General features: G+C 54.4%; 7 protein-coding genes across 7 annotated transcripts; 2 read left to right on the forward strand and 5 right to left on the reverse strand.

Moving 5' to 3' along the window:
• Nucleotides 1–66: 66 nt before the first annotated feature.
• N7474_009643 (putative DNA ligase I) lies at nucleotides 67–2,589 on the reverse strand (the record flags this gene model as incomplete). Its single annotated transcript, XM_057201053.1, has 1 exon — nucleotides 67–2,589. One exon carries the CDS (start codon nucleotides 2,587–2,589, stop codon nucleotides 67–69), a length of 2,523 nt encoding a protein of 840 aa, XP_057049040.1.
• A 135-nt stretch (nucleotides 2,590–2,724) lies between these two features.
• Nucleotides 2,725–5,398, forward strand: N7474_009644 (RINT-1 family protein; the record flags this gene model as incomplete). Its single annotated transcript, XM_057201054.1, has 5 exons — nucleotides 2,725–2,865; nucleotides 2,934–3,181; nucleotides 3,242–3,547; nucleotides 3,609–3,753; nucleotides 3,806–5,398. 5 exons carry the CDS (start codon nucleotides 2,725–2,727, stop codon nucleotides 5,396–5,398), a joined length of 2,433 nt encoding a protein of 810 aa, XP_057049041.1.
• Nucleotides 5,399–5,817: 419 nt separating this feature from the next.
• Nucleotides 5,818–7,580, reverse strand: N7474_009645 (pyridoxal phosphate-dependent decarboxylase family protein; the record flags this gene model as incomplete). The annotated part of the gene is made up of 2 exons (XM_057201055.1): nucleotides 5,818–7,479; nucleotides 7,536–7,580. 2 exons carry the CDS (start codon nucleotides 7,578–7,580, stop codon nucleotides 5,818–5,820), a joined length of 1,707 nt encoding a protein of 568 aa, XP_057049042.1.
• Nucleotides 7,581–7,894: 314 nt separating this feature from the next.
• Nucleotides 7,895–9,988, reverse strand: nop9 (RNA-binding RNA processing protein NOP9; the record flags this gene model as incomplete). Its single annotated transcript, XM_057201056.1, has 1 exon — nucleotides 7,895–9,988. One exon carries the CDS (start codon nucleotides 9,986–9,988, stop codon nucleotides 7,895–7,897), a length of 2,094 nt encoding a protein of 697 aa, XP_057049043.1.
• A 216-nt stretch (nucleotides 9,989–10,204) lies between these two features.
• Nucleotides 10,205–11,947, reverse strand: N7474_009647 (RCC1 domain-containing protein; the record flags this gene model as incomplete). Its single annotated transcript, XM_057201057.1, has 1 exon — nucleotides 10,205–11,947. The coding sequence occupies one exon, from the start codon at nucleotides 11,945–11,947 to the stop codon at nucleotides 10,205–10,207; it is 1,743 nt and encodes a 580-aa protein (XP_057049044.1).
• Nucleotides 11,948–12,091: 144 nt separating this feature from the next.
• N7474_009648 (Golgi transport complex subunit COG3) lies at nucleotides 12,092–14,624 on the forward strand (the record flags this gene model as incomplete). The annotated part of the gene is made up of 3 exons (XM_057201058.1): nucleotides 12,092–12,709; nucleotides 12,763–13,782; nucleotides 13,833–14,624. 3 exons carry the CDS (start codon nucleotides 12,092–12,094, stop codon nucleotides 14,622–14,624), a joined length of 2,430 nt encoding a protein of 809 aa, XP_057049045.1.
• A 510-nt stretch (nucleotides 14,625–15,134) lies between these two features.
• On the reverse strand, nucleotides 15,135–19,998 carry bck1 (uncharacterized protein; the record flags this gene model as incomplete). The annotated part of the gene is made up of 2 exons (XM_057201059.1): nucleotides 15,135–15,255; nucleotides 15,326–19,998. The coding sequence occupies 2 exons, from the start codon at nucleotides 19,996–19,998 to the stop codon at nucleotides 15,135–15,137; spliced, it is 4,794 nt and encodes a 1,597-aa protein (XP_057049046.1).
• Between the last annotated feature and the right edge of the window lie 257 nt (nucleotides 19,999–20,255).

Here is a 20,255-nt window from a genome sequence, read left to right on the forward strand (position 1 = left end):
ACCCGAAGAAAAGCCACGCAGATGATGCAACCCGGCCGCCGGATGACGTGCCATTGCAACGCCCGCTCAGTCCTCCTGCCAGCCCAGTCGCTGCTCCTGATCCGCCTGCTCCACAGTATCTAGATTGTTATTGCTATTATTGTATACCCCGTCCTCAGCACGACTACTAGCCGCCGCCGCCTTCTTCTCCATCTGCTTCCGCCACAACAACGCCAAATAATCCGCCGAGCTCGCCTCCTCAATCGACTTATCCTCGCGCACGCGCAGAAACCTCGGAAACCGCAGACTCAGACCGCGCTCGTCACTAATCAGCCCCATGGCCGCCGGGTACGTCGGACTCAACGTGATATCTGCAAAGGCCATCTCCCACACTTCTTGTGGATGGAACCACACATCGGGCGAGCCCGGGTAGTCGATGTAACTGGGTCGCGAGATGACATTCGTGCTGCCCTCGGCGTATTTGGTCGTGATGGTTTGGTAGAATTTGTCCGTGAAGCCAGACATGCATTTTGTCACGGCTTCGAGGGAGCCGGTTTCGGGGTTCCGCACCGCGAGCAGGATCGGGGACCACCATTTCGCTTTGCGGCCTTGGCCGTGCCAGCCGGCGACGGGGATTAGGTCGAGCGTGTCCGAGGAGGTGCTGTAGTCTTTTTTCACTTTTAGCCATGATTCTAGGCGCTTGTCTGGTTCGTAGGTCGAAAGGAGCGCTTTGCGCCGCGTGTTCTTTTGCTTCGTGGCGGTGGTGGTGGCTTCGTTGGCTTCGATAGGCTCGGTGCTAGTGTCATTGATCGGCTTGACTGCGTTGTCTAGCACCTTGACCATGATACCCTCGCACTTTGCATCCGTGGCGCTCTTGAAGAAATCCAGCACGGCCTCCGAGTCGGCGGACGTTGCATCCAGACTCCTCACCCAGGTGAACCGGTTGGGCATCTCCACGAACAAACTTCGGAGGAGCTCGCGACGCTCGCGGAGTGATCGGTCCAGGAGAGGCTCGCCGTTGAGATACATTAGATCAAACGCAAACAAGCACACATTGACCGTGATGGCTCTGATGTCCACGTTCTTTTTTGCGCGGTTGGTCAGCACCTGGAAGGGCTGGAGATCGCCCGACTTCTGGTCGACAGCGACGACTTCACCCTCGAGAATAAAGCTGGACACGCCCTCGCCTCGGATATGGGGCACAAGCGCCACCAGGTCCGGATACTTCTCCGTCATGAGTTCGAGATGTCGTGAGAAAATGGACACCTTTCCTTGCTTGTCACAATGCACTTGTGCGCGCTGACCGTCATATTTGAACTCGCAACTAAAGTCTCTGGCTTGAAGCTTGGTTAACATCTCTGATAGGTCGCGAGTGATGCTGCCCAACATCGGCCGTAGTGGGATATGTAGCGCGAGACCGCATCGCACGAGCAGTTCGTCTGTGACTCCAATCTCCAATAAACACGGGACCAAATCATTGTAATTAGGATGTCGGGCATACGACGCCTTGACAATCTCTTCTGCGTTGTTGTGTATTTCAGCGAGCTCGTCCTTTTTCAGACGTGCGAGTTCGTGAGGTCTGACGGCAAACTCGGCGCCCGCTGGCTTGGAATAGAGAAAAGCTCGCGCCAGAGCGATAAGCATGGTTGTTTTCACAGCTCCAATTCGCAAGTTCTGGACGAGAGTCCGGACAATGTACCGGCTCTCTTCGGCGCCTCGCGCATCCTGCAAGAGTTTCTCGACAATTCGTTGCTTTGTTTCTTGGCTGCCGGTCCCTTTACTCGTCGCAATCTTCATCAAGGATTGATACACGCCCTTGATCTTGAGTGGCTTCGGCTTGACCAGTGTGAAAGTCTGGCGCTTCTTCGCCTCAAACGCGACATCTCCCGCATCGCCGTGCTTATCGTAGAGGGACTTGAGCCCCTGATTGTCGAGTCCGTATATCTTCTTCAAAGCCTTGGAGATGGCGGAGCCGCCCAATCCAAGCTCCAGCTCATCATACGGAGGTGAGATGGAATTGGTTGCCAGCCATACCGCGGGAAGGACGCTGGACGGGTCTCCTTCAATCAAGACCCGGATGAAATTGACCAGCGTGTCGACAATCTTGATGCGGCTGGTTGTGGCGTTGGCCAGGACGAAAGCCCTCGTCAGCAAGGCATACGACGCATCGCCGCCCTCGGACATCCAATGCGACCGCAGTTCTTTGGCGTATTGGGCTGCGTCGAAGGTCTGGGGGCTTTGGTCCAGAGGAACGGACAGGGATATTGTGTCCTCGGTGCCCGTTGACGATTGTAGCGACAGCGTGTGCTTCTTCGGTGTCACAGGAGCTCCCGCAGGCACATCTGCTGCTACCGGAGGCACTGCCGGAGATGTGTCTGCTCTACGCTCTGTTGTAACAGCACCTGATGATTCTACGGCCGAGGAAACAGGCTCTTCTTGGTCCCACTCGGCCTGGAGCTTGCGCGCCAGAGCTTCGTCCGAGACGGTCTGGTCGGTGACGGGCTCAGCTCTGGTCTGTTGGGCCGCTTGGCCCTTGAAGAACGAGGCGATACTCTTTTGCGGCGACGACTCAGTTGCATCTCGCTTGCGCTTTTTGGCCGGGCTGGGCATAGCTCTTTGTTGTAGTTAAAGTATGTAGTGAGGGTATGAGGTAACCAACATACTTTAGTCCATCCCGCCCAGAACCCAAAGCCAAGCAAAGCGACACCTTGCGCTCCCGCATCGGTTTCCCTCCGCAAAACAACAATGGCCGCCAGCCTGTCGTCGCACGAACGCACGCGGGTCCAGGATTATCTGAACGATAAAATTCAGGTCTCCGCCGACCTCGAGAGCCTACACTCGCTGCTGTCCGGTTTGCGCGCGCAGCAGGAGCTACAACGGAAACAGGTACGAATTGCACGCATCCCCCATCCCCCTCAACACGCATATAGCTCATGAAATTCCCGATCGATTAGCTCGCAGAAGCCCACGAAGCACTCTCCAATGCGACGAAAGCATCCAGAGACCATGCCGAAGCCACGCGGCAACGAGCCGAGGCGTTTACCGACGAGCAGGCCGACATCGACCGGCGGTTAAAGGTCATCACACAATCGGACACCAGTGATGAAGCGGTGCGGAGTCTAGAGTCGAGCATGGAACGGCTCCGAAGGCTAGAACTGTCCAAGGGATACGTGGAATTGCTGAAGGAAGCGGATGGATTGAGGTATGAATGCTACCCTCCTCACGGTCCTGTGGGAGACTGACACTGGCAATGCAACTCCAGTAAGGAATCCCTCAAGAATATTTCCTCCGCACCACATGCCGCCTTGGAACCGTACGCTCGATTGCAGAATATTGTTTTGTCGCTGAAAGAGGCGCAGCCTGCTGCAGAAGGCGCGGCGCCCCATCTGGTCGACCATACGGAAAAGCTGGCATCCGCATTGAAGCAGCAGATGAAAGCATACTTTGGAGACAGACTGCAAAAGACACTCGAGTCGATGAAGTGGCCTGCAAGGGAATTGAATATCACCGATGACCTCCTGGCCCAGTGGAGACAGGACGTCGAGCTCCTGATTGACCTGCAAACACCGTATGAATACCCCACGCGCAAACCCACGAATTATGAGATTGGGATACTTATGTATGTTTAGGGAGCTGCAACAGCGCGATGCTCTCGTTCTGGGTCAGACACTCGAGCCGCCAGTCCTCTTCCCGTTGGAAGTCATGATGCATGCACTAGATCTCCGGTTCAAATATCACTTCAGTGGTGATAAGCCCACTAACAGGCTGGACAAGGTGAGTTTCTATAACCGCGTGTTGAACGCGCTATTATCTAACTGCCCACCAGCCCGAGTACTTTCTGTCACACATTATGGACCTGATCAATCAACACGGCGAGTTCTTCACGTCCTATCTTCAACCTATCCTTGATGAAAAGGCACAGAAGGTGGGACCAAGCCTGGAATGGAATTTCTACAATGCATCGCACGCTTTCATCACGGCCCTGCTGCCAATGCTCAGGCAGAAGATTGCCACTTTCCTCCCCCAAATTGCCAACCATCCTCAGTTGCTCAGTCACTTCATCCATGAGTTGATGGACTTTGACAATGACGTTCGGGAATCGTGGAACTACATGCCAGATCCCTATGCGGACGATAACTGGAAGGGTATGACGTGGGAGGTTTTGACCAAGGAAGGATGGTATGATCGTTGGCTGCAGGTTGAGAAGGACTTCGCGTTGGCTCGATACAGGGACATTATCGACACTCCAGCCAGTGGAGAAATCGACTACGATGGCCTGGAAATTACAGCCACTAAGCCGACCAAGGCCGCAATGCGTGTGAACGATCTGCTGGAGACCATCACGGACCGCTACCAACCACTCTCGTCTTTCAGCCAGAAGTTGCGATTTCTGATTGATATTCAGATTACGATTTTCGACCAGTTCCATGAACGCCTTCACTCCGCCCTCGAAGCTTACTTGGCCATGACCTCTACCTTAGGGCGCACCGTGCAACGAGGCGATGGTCAAGCCAGTGTGGAGGGTGTTGCCGGTCTGGAGCGGCTCTGCAGGGTTTTCGGAAGCGCCGAGTACCTGGAAAAGAAGATGGAGGATTGGGGCAACGATGTCTTCTTCGTTGAGCTCTGGTCCGACCTTCAAGAACGGGTCCGCCAGAACCAAGACGGCCAAAACGTCGCCGGCTCCATGTCCGTTGCGGACGTGGCATCGCGCACATCGCCCGCTGTCTCCAGCAGCAACGGGGCACTCGCATCAGCAGACGGGGCCCTCTTCGATGAAACAGCCTCCGCCTACCGACGCCTCCGGCTACGTTCAGAATCCATCATCACCTCCACCCTGTCATCCAACATCGTTGCGGCTCTGAAGCCCTACTCCCGCGCGTCTACGTGGGCAACGCTGTCCGCCTCCACGTCGGGATCCCCCTTGTCCCCATCATCAGATCTGGCGCATGCAATGCGGACGCTGTCCACACAACTTTCTTTCCTCGCTCGCGCTCTGGGCATGGCTCCTCTCCGCCGCGTCTCGCGTCAGCTTCTGCTTTCTATCCAGACTTACATCTGGGACAACGTGCTGACCAAACACACCTTCTCCGAAGGCGGCGCAGCCCAGCTCGCCAGTGACGTCGGTCATCTGTGCAATGTGGTCGACGCTGCCCTCGCAGCGACTGGTCAAGCCGGCGACTCGCTGCGAACCATGAAGAAATTGAACGAGGGACTGCTGCTTCTGGGCTTAGATGCCTCGGTATCGAATCAAGAAGCTGACGAGGAAACCCCCGGTGCGCTGGGCCTCTGGGATGTGGAGAAGAGGCTGTTCAAGGACAACGACAGTGCTCGAGGAGTGCTGGCAGAGTTGGGGATTGATCTGTTGACGAATGCCGAGGCGCGATCTGTGCTGGAACGCCGCGCTGAGATTGGTGGTTAGCTTCACCTTGTAAGGCTAGGATCATATCAGCCATTGATTCATGAATAATGCAATATACATAGGTCTGTACCTTGCGGATGGATTCAAAAAGACAGGGCATTTAATCTCAATTTATTGAATCCGGGACATTTTTGTACTGCTGTTAAGAAAGAACGGGTGCTAGAGACAGCTGCCGGGGCATCAATGAGCCTCATGGAGACGATTAACTGGTCGTGGTCCTATCAGAGAAACCACGCGAGTCAGCTTCAAGCCACACCAAAAATGTAAATGATGATATGTAGTAATGAAGAGGCCTCGGCTGATTGACGTTTTAACCGATGATGAAACCGCGCAGGGGTTTTAGGTTATGTATACCGTAGCAATGCTATAAGAAATATCTGGAGAATGTATTCTCTAAATGTATATAGCCCAATATAACCTCAAACATGGTGGACAACAGGTCCATGTCCGTGCTCGCCAGGTCGTTTATGAGGAATCGCCGGGTCGAACGTCTTCAATCCGTCGACAATGCTAGGCCCCACCTGCTCAATGGCAGAAACCAGAGCCTCGACTGTCTCTTTGGTAGTCAAGACATTGACCACACACCGGAAGAACTTGCCATCGCCCTCTGCATTTGCTTCTCCGCTGGGCGGCGCAAAATCCACCATGAAGCCCCGCGGCACAATCGCATGCGTGATACGCTCGGTGACCTTGCTGTTATTCTTTCCGCGCTGTGTTTCGTCCTGGACAAGGCCGCGCGGATGCAAGAGCTGCTTGCCTGGGGCATAGTAGAAGCAGACCTGCAGACACGGAGGAGGATTTTCGCTGACCAGAATGAGATTAGGACTCTTGGTGACGAGGTTGGCCAGGTGTGCTGCTACCTCGCAGGCTGAGTCGATTTGCTGCTCGTACCCCTCGGACCCGTAGTATGTCCATCCCAGAAAGAGTTTCAGAGAGTCAGCGCGCCGGCCACATTGAAGAGTAAGGTCTGCCAGATCCCAGATTTCTGGAGAGTCAGCTTCCAATTCAGGCTCGGGCTGTGCGTTGCCGTTTGCACTAGGCTCCGGGTCTTCGTTATGGAACAAGTATCCTGCAGGCAGAGTGTTGGCTTTGTGAAATTGGCGCATATCGGCAGCCAACAAGAACGAGCAGGTCACCGGCACACCGAGCATCTTGTGCGGGTTGATGGCAATGCTGTTCGCCTTCTCCGCGCCCGCGAGCTTGTGTCTCTGTCGACGAGAGAAGATAAAAGAGCCGCCCCAAGACCCATCGATATGGCACCACAAGCGATATTTCCGACAGATGTCCGCGATCTCGTCAAAGGGATCAAACGAGCCCATGACTGTCGTGCCCGCGGTGGCATTAACGTAAAATGGCGTTCGGCCGTCGCTCTGCGCCTTCAGAACCAGCCTCTCAAGCTCGGATGGAATCATGCACCCTTGCTTGTCAACTGGAACGGGCCAGACAGCGCTGCTTCCAAGCCCGATCATTTGCGCCGCCTTCTCAATGCTGTAGTGACCATGCGCACTAGTGAATAGCACAAATCTGTGTCCGCCATTACCGTCCGTCTTCGTATCCGGATAGAGATTGTTGCGGGCAATGACAATGGACGTGGTATTCGATGAGGAGCCGCCCTGCACCGATATCCCGCCGGCGCGAGGGCCTTTCAATCCAAAAAGACCCGCCAGTTGCTGGCCCGTGTACTTTTCGATCATCGTCAGGGCAGGCGATACTTGGTAGACGTGCACATTGGTGTTTAGAGTCGCGAGGATCAGTTCCGCTGCCACTCCGGGAGCATTCGTCGATGCATACAGCTTGTCCAGGAATCCCTGGTGCCAGGTGTTTACTGAGTACCGGAGTACCTTCTGGAGGACATCGATCAGCCCTTCTTGTCGAGTGCCTTTCTCTGGTACTTCAAGCTGCAGAATCTCTTGTAGTTCTTCGGGTTTCTTGTAGTCTACCAGGGACATTCCTGCCGGCGCAGCGCGCCCATTGACGCCGTTCGTGCCATTGGTGCTGGCTTTGTTGCCGGAAGTGTTGTAGTGGCTCTCGTCTGCTGCACGGATAAATGGGATTAGAAGGTCTTCGACAGCTTTCAGCAGCTATATGATCATTGTCAGTGCTTCGAGGTGACACAGAGGGATCGCCGCCAACTCACATTCTGCACCTCCGCGGCGCGACTGGTCGGCGACATGTCCGACATCTGTGCAATTGCCAGATCCAAGGATGAAAATATGAAAATATGTATATATAACGAGAATGCCACCAGTCTATATAAATAACCGAGCAAAAAAAGACAAAAAAAAGCAATGACCGGGATGTAACGTGAAGTGCCGAAGGCAAAAAAGTTCGGGCAGCCGATCCCGGAGATGGCGACATGGTGGGGTTGATGTCATGAACACTAATGCCGGATGCGACAGCGTTGTATATTACGGGAGTATACAATTAAGTGGATGCAATTAGGGTATGCAACGTTTCATAGATTCGTGACTATTGTTTGGTCTAAAAATTGATAATTCAGGCCGACGCTGCCGCCCCGTCTCCTTGCTGCGCCGCAAAGCGAGCCCGCGCCAGCTCAATCTTCGACTTGGGTCGTGCGCCATCACCGTTTTCTGGCTGCCTCTCAATACCCTTTGCGCGGCCAGTCCATTCACCGCGCCGGCGCTTGTAAAGATCCATTGACCAGTTCCGCCAGACCGCCCGGCCGAGAAAGGAATCACGCAGCGCCATCTCATGCTCCGCCAGTTCCTGCGCCATGCGCTCTTTGACAAAAAAGATGTCCTTGGTCGCTGGCCACAATGAGTCCACCACGTGCGAGCCACTGCTGTTCAGGGCGAGGTCTTTCATGTGTCCTTGGAATCGTGTAGTGATCTGTCGGCGGAATTGGGTGGTAGAAGTTGGAAGGGTAAGAGCTTGCTGGAGGACGCGAGACGCAGTCGGATCTCGCGACATCTGTATGATGGAATCGGAGGGCTGCGCCAGCAAGCTGCTGTACACAAGTCCACTCAACGGGCCGGGAACGGCCAGCATCGCTTGCGCTAGTAGAGATCCGTGAAGCTTCTCGGCTGCAGGCGTTTTTTCTCTCTGTTCTTTCTGCCTCTCCTCATCACCCCCCTCCTTAGCCTCATCCAAGGACTCCTGAGCCGCCGTCTCTGCAGTCCCCCCGAGTTTCAGCATCTGCTGAAGCCGAACTGCCGGGTCCTGGTCGTAAGCCTTCTCAAATGCATTGGCAAGAGGCTTTGTGTCGACACCACGGACCACACATCGCTCAATCAACACTCTAAGAACAACGATCCTGGAGCGTTCGACAAGACCAGGAACTTCCGAGATGATGAGTTCCATAGCATTTTGCAGGTCGTCCTTCCCCAGCCTCTCCAAGGTCCGAAGGACCACGTAGCCCGCAGTGGTATTGCGAGACAGAGACCCGATGCGATCACGGATATTGTTCTTATAGAGATTCTTGAACACCTTTCCCGGCATGTGTCGCACCATGGTCTCCACCAAGCGCGAGCCCACCGGATCATAGAGCAGGCCGCGAATGAAAGTTGCGCTCTCTGTACCTTCCTCAAAAGACTCGTCGGGCACCAGTCTCCGGAGGATCGAATCCGGGTTCTTGGCACTGGATTTACCAAAATGCGAGAGCTCCAGAAATAGCAGCACTTGAAGAACAGGGTTCCCAACGGGATGTGTAGCCAGGGCTCGGAGATAAGTGTCGTCCAGCCCTGAAACCATATCTTTCATGATCTTCTTCAGAGCGGGTTCAAACGATTCGGGTACACCCCTCTTTTGCGTAGTACCCTTTTCCTCTTGTGCCTCCGCAGTTAGGACGCCGTGCTTTTCCTTTTTGCGGCTCGCGATGACTGAGTCGGACGAGGACACATCCACCGGCTCACCAGCGAGAACGAGGAGCAAAACCCGAATTGTATGCGACGCAAACCGTTCCGTCAACAGATACCCCCAGTTATCCTTTAGTTCCTCAATAACAGCCATGAACATGTCCGCAAGGGACAGATCCGACTCTGCCTCGCCATCCTCCTCGTTGGCCTTTTTCTTGGCCTGGGCCTTCGCTGCTTTCTGCATAACTGCCGGGGCAGCATGAGTAAAAAGCGTTTCGCAGCAGTGACTCGCGAATCGGTGCTGTACAAGGTGGAGGAAGTGGCCGAGAAACTTGCCGAATATGTGACGAATCTGGCTTGTATTGGACATGGAGATCAATTTTTCCATAAGACGAGAGCAGCCCTGACTGCAGGCAATCTTCAATTCCTTGCCATTGGCTTCTTCGTAGACGCTGTCGACGAACAGACTCCGTTCCTCGGCATCTTGGAACTTGTTCAGTTCGAGCATTTCGCTGGCGCGCGAGAAGTATTCCGACTCTTCGGCGTCGAGTAGACCGTAAAACGGCATGTCACCCGATGCACCATGATCTTCTGGCTGGCCTTCTTCTTGCTCAAAGGGGATGTAGTCTGCAGGCTGTTCGGAGGTGTCGGGCTCGTCGGCCTTGATCCGTTTCGCGGCAGGTTCTTCGGGCGCTTCGTCGTATTTCCGCTTGGATTCATCTTTGTGAGCCTTCTGTTCGGCCCGGCGGCCTCTCTTCTTCTGCTCGCGAGGCATGGTGGCGACGGGCAAAGGTGGTGGTTTGGTGTCGCTGGAATTTTTTTTTCTCCAAAGAAAGCGGCGATGCTCCGCGCATGTTTGTCTTGTTTGCACCGATCTATAACAAGGACACCAAAGATATTTGGTGCTCAGAGAGGGCAGGGGAGGGATCAATCTGAGATTTTACAGCCGTGATAAGAGCAGAAATTAATGTACATTTTATAAAGCTTGGTTTTACACTGCCGAATAAATCGCGGAGACATGTCGACCACACGACACTCGCTGCTCCATGCTGACAGTCTTCTTTCCGACCTGGCCCTTATGGCGCGGCATGATCTGGAGACGTGACTCTGTTTCGCTTTTCTTTCCCGTGTCGTCAGGGGCGCCAATGTACGTGGGTTTGGACAGGTTGGTCCTCTTCCCGGTGCCGAGTTGGAAATGCTCATTGCCTCCCCACCAGAGCACGTCAAAGCCCCAATCCTGCGATCCACTCAATGAGTCGGTGGTAGCGGCCTTGAGATGGGTCTTGTTATCCATCACGGCCGAGACATGGGTCGTGCCCACAGAGATATCGCGAAGACGGATCGGTGTAATGTGTTTTGTCTTCTCGTCGTACTCGCTCAGACCGCTCAATGCCTTCACCTTGGTAGGTTCATCTTGCAAGTGGATCCATCGTCCATTGCCGAGTGTACCCCAGATGCCTCGACCGCAGGCCCAGGTATCCGCAGTTATGCGACCCAAGTCACGGGCGTTGGCTGCTTCTTCCCCAGGACCCGGTACTCGCTTGACGTCCACGGTGAAAAAGGTGTTGGCTCCGCCGGCGGCGACGCTGGTGACGGTTGGAAGATAGATTCCTCCCTTATAAAGCTTGCGCAGAGACAGTTCAAATGGGGTGTCCTTGGAAGGTAGACTTGGTTCAAATTCTACTCCCAATTGTCCGAAGGAGTTATCACCAAACGCGAAAAGACGGCCATCTTTGCTCAACACCACGGAGTGATAATCACCAGTGGCAATTTGAGCAATCTTTACGCCTTTCGGCGTCGCAACTTCGTGGCAGGAATCCACAGGACCGCTGGGTCTGGTGGACCAAGTTAAACCAGGGACACCGAGTTGGCCGAGCAAGGGGTAATGCTCAGTAGACGCAGCTGCCGAGAAGACTCGCCCGGAGCTCGTAAGCAACAGAGCGTGTTCCTGCCCAGTACTGATCGCTGTGACTGATTCGCCCAGTTTCAGGGCCGGCTGCAGCACGCGATAGCTTAAACGAGACTGTCCATCCCAGAAGGGAATCCAGGAACTCTCCCGAGTCTTGGGGCCGGACTGTTGGTCATTTTGGGATATCGGCAACGAGTAGACAGTCCCGTTCGAAGACAGCGCAATGATTCGATCCTCGGATAGGGAGAGTGATACCAAACTCTTGCCGGTTAAGGTCTTGGTTGGAGTAAAGTTGGTCTCCGAGAATCCTTTGCCCCATTGCACCAGATCTCCATTCTCGGTGATCGCGGCGCCCGCCTTGTCGTCGATTTTGAAGTCTCTCAGCACCTGACCATCAAAGTATGAGAATCGCCGGGGGATTTTGACGTCGGTGTCTTTCGAATCCGGATCCACCACGCGATAGACATTTGAACCCCATGTATAGACCCCAGGACTCTTGAGACTTCTCTTTTCCTGGACAAACTGAGAGCTGGGATAATCAACTGGGGTTAGACCCTTCTTTGCGCCGGCCGCACCGTCCACCCCAGTTCCCTTCCCGCCGGTTGTCACATATGTATAACCCAGAAATACCGCAGTACCGGCAGCTGCCAGTCCGAGAGAGTGGCGAAACCAGTGGGACTGGGTCTCGGAGCTCTTGCTGGGAGCTTCCTTAGAGCTCGTAAATCGTCGCCATAGTGCATGCGGTGGCTGGCGTGTCGGAAGTCTGGGAGAGGCGAGAGGAGATAGTATGTGCGTCACGGGACGCCGCACTCGACTGGACAGCATCGTGCCTCTGTGAATTGAGTCAATGTGCCAGTCCAGCAGCGCCACCCGCCCATGTTTGCGTCAGAAGGCGGAGTTCGAGGGCAGAATCGCGGCCCACGAGGGACACCTTGTGTGAGGGTACACTTTCCTGACTCGCCTTGCACCATGGCATCCAAACAACAGCGCGCCCGTCGCCAGACTGCGCCATCGGGTCCTCCGCGCAAACCGGCCCCAAACGAGTCACTGGCGAGTCTCGAATCCACTCAAGAGAAACCCCCCGGTCTGCTCAAGTGGGAGATTCCAAGCTGGAACAATGAGCTGGAGTTCTCTCAGTGGCTCAATGGGGTCAAGGATGACCTGGTCGAGGAGAGCTACAATGAGTACCAGTATGCGCTATGGAAATTGAACGTCTCTGCAGTAACTGATCGCACTGCTTCTCCTAGAAACTGCTTGGATGAACTGCAGCAATCAAAGGACCACATCGACGAGATCCTGACGAGCACCCTGACCCTCCTCGACGATCTTTCGAGCTTGTCGCAACAATTCAAGGCCGTGGAGTCGCAGACATCTAACTTCGAAAAACAGTGCGAGGGGCTTCTGTCTGCGCAGGAGCGAGACCTGCAGCTCGCCAATGGCATCCAGACCAACCTCCATTACTATGATTTCTTGGATCCCGCATCACGGCGGCTTAACGCTCCGGGGGCTGGGAACACCGTCCGCAATCACGAGTTCTCCGATATGCTGAGACGTCTTGATGTGTGTTTGGATTACATGGAAACCCACGTGAGTCTCGGACTGTGAATGTTGACAGATTTGCTTCTAACTCTCAATTTTAGCCGGAGCAAAAGGAAGCCGAGGTATATCGCGCCAGATACCGGTTACTTTTAACGCGAGCCCTCACCCTAATCCGCGGCAACTTTGTTGCATCACTTCGAGAGATTTATCAGAGTGTCTCGAAGAAGCTTGCAGACCAGTCACTGAACGACACCGCCATGTCGGCTCTTCTTTACGCCAAATTCAGAGTTGGGGCACCCGAGTTGAAGCAAATCGGACTCGAGATCCAGAAAAGAGCCGTTCCGCCAGTCAATCCCGACCAGAGCAATGAGGCGGAATACCAAAGCCTGATGAACGAACTGCACACCAATTACGCTAACACTCGAGCACGATTGATCATACCGCTTGCTCGCCGGAAACTGGCCGAAATTGCGCAGACGCCAAGCTCGACCAAGGATCTTGTTGCATTTGCGCGGGCGAGTATCAGCTACATTCGGGGCATGTGCTTGGACGAATTTGATTTGTGGGGGGAGTGGTTCCACGGTCATGGCGGATTGTACGATTTCCTGGAGACAATATGCGAGCCGCTCTATGATCACCTGCGCCCCAAGATCATCCACGAGAACGACATTGTCAAGCTCTGTCAACTCTGCACCCTTCTCCAGACGCGGTATTTCCTGGACCCGGAGGACGAAACAGAACAAATGGATGCAAACCATCTGGACTTCTCCGGTTTAATCCAACCGGCCCTGCAAGATGTGCAGACTCGTCTGGTTTTCCGGGCCCAGGCATCCCTACGAGACGGAATTGAGCGGTACAAGCCTCGCCCGGAAGACATTGACTATCCGATGCGCAATCGCCAAGTGTCTCTTACCGTGACTGATACGCAGATCTCGGGCAAGAAAGATACATCTGCGAATGCCTTGATGACCACAGCTGGCGGCAAGCAAGGCGATGATACAGATTCTCAGCAGGAACTAGACGGAAAATGGGACTTTGAGACTCAGACCGCACTCAAAGGGTGGTATCCCACGCTTCGAAAAGCGATATGGCTACTCAGCCGGATATATCGCCTTGTTAATGTAAGCTCACCTCCTCGTGCTGTGTCTACATAGCTTACCCCCGCAACCAGTCCCAAGTCTTCGACGATCTCGCGCACCAAATCGTGCACCAAACCACCCTATCCCTTCACCACGCCAGCACGCTCATCTCTAACAAATCCACCCCCGCCGACGGCCAGCTCTTCCTCATGAGCCACCTCCTCATCCTCAAACAACAAATCGTCGCCTTCGACATCGAATACGTCGCCCCGGAAGTCTCCTTCGACTTCTCAGGCGTCACAAACACATTCTGGGAACTTCGCGAACGGGGCGGCCTCTTCAACCCACGCAACCTGATGCGCCTTGTCGGCCACGGTCTCGTCCCACGAGTCGTGGAGAACATGCTCGACGCCAAGGTCGAGCTAGACGGTCGTCTCCGCACAGTCATCAACGACTTCATCAACGCCTTCGCCGCACGCATGACCGCCTCTCTGCCCGCCAAATTCGTCGACACGCGCAACCTGCAGCGCGGCGAGCTCATCCATCCATCCTGTCGCACGATCGAGAAAGAAGTCCCCACCCTCCGCAATATCCTGAATGAGTATATCGATGATACTCGGATGAAAGAAACTCTCGTTGGCGCCGTGCAGGACCGCACGATCCAGATCTACGAGGATTTCTTTGATAAATACACTTCCTCGGAGAAGGGCAAGGGCCATCCTGTCAGTAAAAAGGGCAAGGGGCGGGAGGATGCTGTGTGGGATGTCGATACCTTTGCAGAGTGGTGCGAGGGGGTGTTCAGGGTCGGCGTCGCTGGTCTTCAGTCTGAGAGCGCTGATCTGGGTGACGACGACGATGATGATCTTTCAAGCCGGACTTCATAGATCGTTGATTGATTTGTTGCAGGGATCTCTTCCTACATTCTTCCTTTTCCCTGTTGTTAGCATAGATACCATGTGGAAATAGCATACTTGTGGTCGTGGTGCGGAATACCATCAGAGTGAAATGTCTCCCACGGCCTATCTTCTACGTAAACGTAAACAAGAGTAACAGGCATCGACATCTCACCCGAATTCCAGATTTGTGGTGACTATCACATCACAGCTCATGAACCATGAGCAATGCTATGTACATTAGGCGAGCAAGCAAGCAATGAAACACGAAACAGGTCATTCCAATAGGAAAAAAAAAGTCATTCGAAGGAGACAGACAACAGTAAGCGCTTGATCCAGACGTCAAAGGGAGAGGGTATTGATTGTATGATGCGAAGAACCCGGAGCAGCCCAGCTCCGTACCCAAAAACCAAGCCAAACCAGAGTAGTAACATTGTCTCTTCCATCCGAGAGAACCCCCGAAACAAAACGACGTAAAACAAAAATGAAATGAGAAAGAATTTATAGGACGTCGCGGATCTTGGCGTAGAGTTCCGTGTTGAGGAAGTCGTAGGTCGGATCTGCTTCGCAGAAGGGGTGGCGCGTGAGCAGGGTTCCGGCTGTGGGACGGTCGTAGGTATCTCTGTAAAAGGGGTAAATGTTAGCCAGGCAAATTATGTAAAAAGAGAAAAGGGGGAAAGAGTCTGTCTTACATGGTGAAGCAGTCCAGCATGAAAGACAGCGCCGCAGGACTGATATTCAAAGATACATCTTCCGGGATGGGAGGAGCCTCACTGAGACTGCCCAACTTGAAGATGGCGCCGATAGCCTCTTCCTTGCTCCACGGGCGACGGCCAGCGAACATTTCCAGAACCACACAGCCAAGGGACCAGATATCGACTTTGGCGCTGTAGCCGCGGCCCTGGGACTGGATGACCTCCGGGGCCATCCAGAAGACCGAGCCCTGCATGGAGTTGGTGGAGTCGTTGCCGTAGATATTATCGGTTTTCTTGGAGATGCCGAAATCAGAGATCTTGCATGTTCCGTCGAGATCCAGAAGGATGTTATCTGCTTTTAGGTCGCGGTGGAGAATGCCCTTGTCGTGTAGGTATGCGAGTCCGCTTAGGGTCTGCCGTGTGAGGGACTTGACGACGCTCTCTTCGAATTTTCCATGTTTACGAAGACAGCTTCCGATCGAGCCACCAGAGATATACTCGAGGTAGATGGAGATAGAGAATTCGCCGCGCTCGCAACCGAGATACTGGACGATATTAGGGTGTTCGAGGTGTTGCATCGTGTCAATCTCCTGGTTCAGCGCGGCCACCATCTCCTTGACACGGTCCTTGTCCATGCCTGCAATCCGGGCGTTGATCTCGACTTGTTTCACAGCCAAGACTTCACCATTGTCCGCATTGATGCCCAGATACACCCGGCCGTAGGTTCCTTTGCCGATGAGCTTACCGCGGATGATACGGAACGTGGGCTGTCGTTGCGGCGGAGCATTGCCAGCAGTAGCAGTCGTAGCAGCAGCAGCAGCTTGGCTACTACTCGGAATAGGGTCGAGCCGATTGAGTTGACCACCAGGTTTAGGGCTGATTTGCATGATTTTGGCACCGAACATCTTAGTCGTGCTTCTGCGGCGCAGCATGTCACCTCCTCTTTGGCCGCTGCCCCCACTGATACTCTGCGTCCTATTGGCCTTATTCGCGCCTTGGGCGACCTCTCGAATAGACTTCATCCGCTGAAGGCCGCCACCACCGCGTGAGACTGCGCGACGAGCATAAGCTCCGGCGTCATTCGGTTTCACAGTCGATGACTCCGCATCGTAGGATGAATCGACAGGACTTGGACCGGAGTGCGATGCAGCAGAAGTTGGAGCTTCCTGTTTCTGCTCGACTTGGCCACGGCCATTTGGCGATGGAGGCCCATCCAGGTAGGGAGCATCAAGATCGATGTTCGGGAAGAACTTATCAAGATCGTCAATGACACCCTCAACTGGAGGTCTGCTGGCCCAAATGTCTTCTCGGGCAAACACTGGGCCAGGAGGGTTCTCCTCTTCAGGTGTGTCTGGTTCATCTGCGTCATACCAGGTACCAGACTTCTGTTCTTTGTCGTCAGATGTCTCCCCGCCAGACGTTTGAGCTGACCGGGCAACATCGATCGGAGACTTGAAGCGAACTCTCGAATTTCTGTTCTCCGTGTCGACAGTAAGAGTGGGCCTTGGCTTTTGAGGACTAGCCTCCGCTTGCTTAGTCTGGTGTGTCGGACGCATTGCCCAAAGACCGTCGTCAGAGCTAGCATCAGATTCCTCTGCTGCTGGCTGATTAGGAGGTCGCTCGAATGATACTTCATGCTCCTCGAACACAAATTCGGGGCCAAACGACTTTCGAGACTGGAGAGAGGGCTTCCGCGATGACGTCGAAGAAGGTGTCTTCGCCGGAGAAGGAGCGGCAAATGATTCCTGAGATTTCTGTGCTTCTTGTTCGGTAGTTAACTTCGAAGAGGGCCTTGAGGAGTCTGCGATTAAATGCTCGTTAGTTAACTGTACAGCAGCGTAAATCCGCTGGGACTTACTCGGAGTTGTCTGACTCGATGCAGATGCAGCAGAATCCAAAGTAACCGTCTCTGAGTTGGCACTATCCCGGTTCGAGGGACTGGGAGGAACCGGTACTGAAGGCGATGGCGTACCGATGGCACCACCGATGCGCCCCATGCTCGCAATCATGGCTCCAAGACCGTGAGTCTGGACAGGTTGCGATGGGCGTGCACGCTCACGATCACTAGGTCTTTTGCTGAGGGAGTTGACCTTGGTAAGCGTGTTGGACTCGTTTGGTGCGCTCGGTGCTTTCCGAAGGGGCTTCAGCGTGTCTGTCTTGGAAAAGGTGTCTTTTTCATAGGGAGAAATACGACCCTTGTCAAAATCAATGACTTTGGTCCCTCTGATGCCGGTCTCGCCGGGGGATTCTTTTGGCATTTGCGACGGGTGCAACCGGGAATTCCGATATGTCTTCTGCTTGCGCTCAACCTCGCGCAAGTGATCCTCATAGCGAGCACGGATGTCCTTCTCGGAGTCGGGTGTCTGATCTTGAGAACCATTTGCGGCAGGAGAAGCCTTGGGCGTCGCTTGCGAGGGCGAAGCTAGTGGCTTGCCTGGAGTATGTGGTGATATCCTATTCAGAGCATCATCATCCAGCGGTTTCCTGTGGAGTTGGTGTTGCAATGCTGTCGGAGAGGGGGTATGTTTTTCTGGTATTGAGACCCCCAGACCGTCGACTCGGGGAGTAGTCTGCGCAGATTGTGCAACAGCGCCTCGCACGAACAACTTCAATGAAGCATAAGTGTCGCATCTTCTGCGATAGAGTGACAGATTTGTATCATTGATGGGCTCCTCGTGCTCAGACTGCCCAGGTTCAGTGACAAAGATCTGCGCATTGCCCCAATCCGAAATACCCAAGTTCTGGCAAATTCCGGTACGTAGGGACTCAACAGTTTCCATCTCAGACACGTCAATGAGGCGGTAGTTCCAGCCATCCATGGTGGCCATGATCCACCGCTTGCCCTTACTGGTGTGTTTTGTCCTCCCGACTTTCTCAGGATCCGACGTGTGCGTCGATGATGGACGTTCGCCGACAGAGACGTCGCTGGAGTTGAGGAACGGCTTCAGGTATGGAGGATAAGGCCCATTCGGGTGGGCTTCCGGGCTTGTTGGAGACTCCAGAAACTGATCTTCCGGCGACGGATGGCTCGAGTCGGGCTTGGGCTTCCTCCGCAAATATTTGAAAAACCCCTTGCTAGGCTCTCTCGGAAGCGAGGACGATATTTCTGAGCCGCATTGGCGATCGTGAGGAGAGGGACGAGTGCCATCTGCGCCCTGTCTGCGGGAATCATAGTATCTCCCTGTAGACCCATGACCATGACTAACGCCGGGAATTGACTCTGTACTGTTGCCTCGGGAATGTTCCCGTCTGATGCTCAAATCTGTGGCGGACGAGGAGCTCAGCCCTGGGTAAGAGGGAGACACCTGCTGCATGGCTGGACTGCCGCTCTTCGGGCTATCTTTGTCCTGGCGGTAAGAAGACGGCGCGGGATAGGGACCCGTGTCGCTAGAGATTGAGGGGCTTTGTCGTTTGTGGTCACTGAGCGACGACAGGGCAATTCGTGATGCCTCCGATCGAAACCAGGTTGCCGATTCTCGTGAAGGAGAATCTTGCGCCGAAGGGTCATGCCCAGCTGATGTCGGCGGCCCAGTAACAGACCGCATTTGTCCATTCGTCCTTTGGGTGGAAGGCGGAGCCTGCAACGCAGCTGAGGGGTCGGGATACATGTCATTGCCACCACCAGCAGAACGAGGCTCGGCATTAGAGTAGAAACTCGGCAGCGCCTCCGCTGGGAACAGCGGGGGATCCGTTCGCTGTGGCGTAGAGACTAAGGTCTCCTGTGAACCATCGTGGATTTGGCGAATCAACCTACGCATGCGCTTCCCTTCCTCTCGTTCGTGGGCTTGGTCATATTTAGAACCACGCCGGGCACACTCCTTAGCCAACTGGGGGTAAACAACTTGATGCATCTTGCCAAGGTTTCCCCGTCCTCCCAACCCAAGCCCCAGCTCGAGAAATTCGCCCCCTTGAAGCTCCAATGCCTTGAATGTTTCTTGCCAATCATCGGAGAATCCATTCACGGCCAGCCACAAAAGGACTCGATCCAATGGCCAATGATCGGGGGCTTCGCTGGGTGATAGGTCGCCGGTCCCGTTGTAACGATTGCTCGGTGACTTTCCGACATCAGGGGGCCGACTTGCGCCCGAGGGTTGCGCCTTGTCGTAGTGAACATTCCCGTAGAGGGCCGGGTCGTCTCTTGTGTATGTGCCATCGACACTTGAAATGCCGTGCGCTTGATTTAGTCGCGGTTGATGGCTGTACGCTTCATACTGCGTTCGTGGTTCAAACAATGGTGGAATACCGACGCCAATAGTATCATGGCCAGGAATATATGTGGCAGATGTAAGTGGTGGGTCGTGTCGTGGAATATAAGTTGCGGATGTAAGTGGCTGGTTGTCAGTCTGGGCGTTGTTCGCGTTGTTCGCTTGAGGAGGAGGCGGCGGCGGAGGAGGGGGAGGGATCGAGAAGGGAGCAGTAGAAGGGCGGCCATAATTCACATGTTGATTCTGCGGATGGGCGGGTGTCATCGGAGGCGGTGGAGGGGGTATCCAAGGTGGTTGGAATTGCGTATGGGCCCCATAAGCCGCTCCTCCAGGTGTTCTCGTGGGAGGCGGCGGCGGTACGGGATGTCGAGGCGGAGGAGGTGGTGGTATGTTCATAGGATGCGGTTGGCCCGGTTGTTGCATCCCGGAGGGCGGGGGCCCTGGGATATATTGTCGATTGTCCATGGCGATCAACGCTCAGGTGCCGTCCGTATACACACTGTGCAGGGAGGGCCTTGAAGCGCAGCAGTCAGGGTATATCCACGTTACCGCATCGTGGATCTGTCTCCAAAGGTCCAGCTTTGGTAGGTAGACAGGCGCACTTGGAATCTGAATATCGATAACCCAGCCACTGGCGAAACAGAAGTCAAGGCGTCGTCCCGCGCGCTCGCATCGTAGATTGACTTAGCACCAAGCAAGGACCATCGTTGAAGGTCAGCGAG

This window comes from Penicillium riverlandense (assembly GCF_028828495.1).
Source record: "Penicillium riverlandense strain IBT 135883 chromosome Unknown utg000008l_segment0_segment0, whole genome shotgun sequence".
NCBI lineage: Eukaryota > Fungi > Ascomycota > Eurotiomycetes > Eurotiales > Aspergillaceae > Penicillium > Penicillium riverlandense.